At 63.0% G+C, this 2,082-nt stretch overlaps 1 protein-coding gene across 1 annotated transcript; it reads left to right on the forward strand.

Annotated features, from left to right (window-relative positions):
• Positions 1-1,297: 1,297 nt before the first annotated feature.
• Positions 1,298-1,858, forward strand: CHLNCDRAFT_15032 (hypothetical protein; the record flags this gene model as incomplete). The annotated part of the gene is made up of 3 exons (XM_005849071.1): positions 1,298-1,417; positions 1,614-1,706; positions 1,823-1,858. Coding segments are annotated over 3 exons (249 nt in total), but the record flags the coding sequence as incomplete, so codon positions are not given.
• Between the last annotated feature and the right edge of the window lie 224 nt (positions 1,859-2,082).

Here is a 2,082-nt window from a genome sequence, read left to right on the forward strand (position 1 = left end):
CCACTCTCATGTCCACCCCTTTGCTCTTACCGCACCACACCTGCTCCACGACATGCAGTACTGTCTGCCCGCTCACACACTAAACGCTCGGTGACCTGTCAGTTGGCCTGTCCTGCCTGTTGTTCTACTGCTTCATCCCTCCTTGCTCGAACAACAAAGTCTGTGCTGCAAGCTTGTTCTTGCTGAAACCAGACTGTAAGCCCACACAAGCAACCAGCCTCAGCGGAGGCTCAAAAGGCATATAGATGGAGTGGCCTGTATACATGCCCGCGGGCCGAGTCCTCCAGGCCTTACCAGCGACCATCCAGGCCAGGATCGCCACCATCAACATTTGCGGAGACATTTTGAGCCTTCGGCGGGCCAGAGGCGCCACCACGGCCTCTTCTTTACTTCTGGCGGGCACAGCCCTGGGCCTACGGGTGGACTCGCTCGCAGGAACTGGGCGGGTAATTTGGGGGGCTAGAGCGCCTCATGTTGCGGCGATCCAAAGATTTCGCGCCTTCCAGTCTGGGTACGCTTACAAGTCTGAGCATAAGTACATGCCCTACGCAAGTACGCCGGATGCCAGGACGTTCAATCACCGTTAAAGTGCGCCTCCATGGCATCAGCATCGAGGTTAGGGAGCCTCCAAACGATATGCGTTCTGACAACCTGCCCCGCCGCCTCCGCCTTCCGCCCCCGCCGCCGCCACCTGCAGGACTGCCGCCGCCTGGCCTCGGGCTGGCTCCAGGGAACAGGACTGCAGGGTGGGCATGAGCCCCCGGGTCCCTCACAATTCCAAGTCGTCGAAAAAGATGTTATGCTGCGAGAAAGCTAGTCAAGGTGTACGCTTGTGCGGCACACAGTGTGCACACCACAATCGGCGACTGCGCTGCGGTAACAAGGCCTGGCGCCAGCAGAGAGCTTTACAGCAGCAAGCAACCATTCGTTAATCAATCCCACCTTACTTTAATCAATCCATCGTTCAGCTTCATCATAAGGAAACAAAATCTGGTCTCCATCTTTGATGCCGCGCCACGTCGCGGCGGCGCCACCGCTTTGCAAGTGATGCTGGATGGTGTAGGACTGGTTTTAAGGAGAAATTGCATGACACAGGCCGCTGGTGTCACAAGCACACACGTTTAGAGCAAGTTAGCTGGACATTTGGGGGGAGAGAATGATGTGCCGCCGCTGCTGCGCCCGTTCGCGCCACATCACCCTCGCCCATTTCAACGCCCGCCCACCACCACACGCCGTGCAGTTTGCTGTGCATCTGGGCAGCAGCTGCAACCCTCTGATGGCTGCGTAGAGGCTGGTCATGGCGTGCTCCGCCTTGTATCGGCAGTCCAAGCTGGGCCATAGCCTGGTGGACGCGCTAGACCAGCTGGTGGAGGAGGGGAAGCTCCCGCCTCAGCTGGCGCTGCGCATCCTGGACGAGGTGGGACGATCGCTCGCCGCTTGCGCTGCAATGCACAGGCCAGCGTAGGCGAAGGGGCCTGGCAGAGTGCAGATGGCGGAGAGGAGCACAGGGGACAGGCCGCACGGGTCGTGCCCACCGCTAGCCGCCGTCTGCCAGCCGCCGCTCTGCCGCTCACCACTGCCGGCCTGTTCAATTGCTCGCCTCCCCTGCGCAGTATGACGAGGTGGTGTTTGAGACGATGGAGAACAAGGTCACCGCCAAGGGCAGCCTGAAGGGCCACCTGGACATCTACCGCTTCTGCGACAATGTGCGGCGCGGCCCTCCCACCTCTGCCCGCCTGCCGTGCCACGCTTGCACCAAGCGCGGAACGCCCGGCCCGCATGGCCGCCTGGCTGAGCCCTTGCTGCTGGCTGCGGCGTGCAGGTCTGGACCTTCATCCTGTCGGGGGCCACCTTCAGGCTGTCGCCCACGCAGGTGCGGCGCGGTGCTTTGTGGGCGGTGCTCGCGGGCAAGCCGGCGCCCTGCACGCCGACAGCAGGCGGCCGCCGCGCTGCAAGCAGCAGCTGCCGGGAGCCGCACGGTCCCCGGCCGTCACCTCGCCCGCGCCGCCGCCGCACCCCCGCACGCCTGGGCGCAGGGCAGCGGGCGGCGGGATGAGCAGGAGGTGACTGGGACCGAGGAAG

The sequence above is a fragment of the Chlorella variabilis genome (assembly GCF_000147415.1).
Source record: "Chlorella variabilis unplaced genomic scaffold CHLNCscaffold_6, whole genome shotgun sequence".
Taxonomy (NCBI): Eukaryota; Viridiplantae; Chlorophyta; class Trebouxiophyceae; order Chlorellales; family Chlorellaceae; genus Chlorella; species Chlorella variabilis.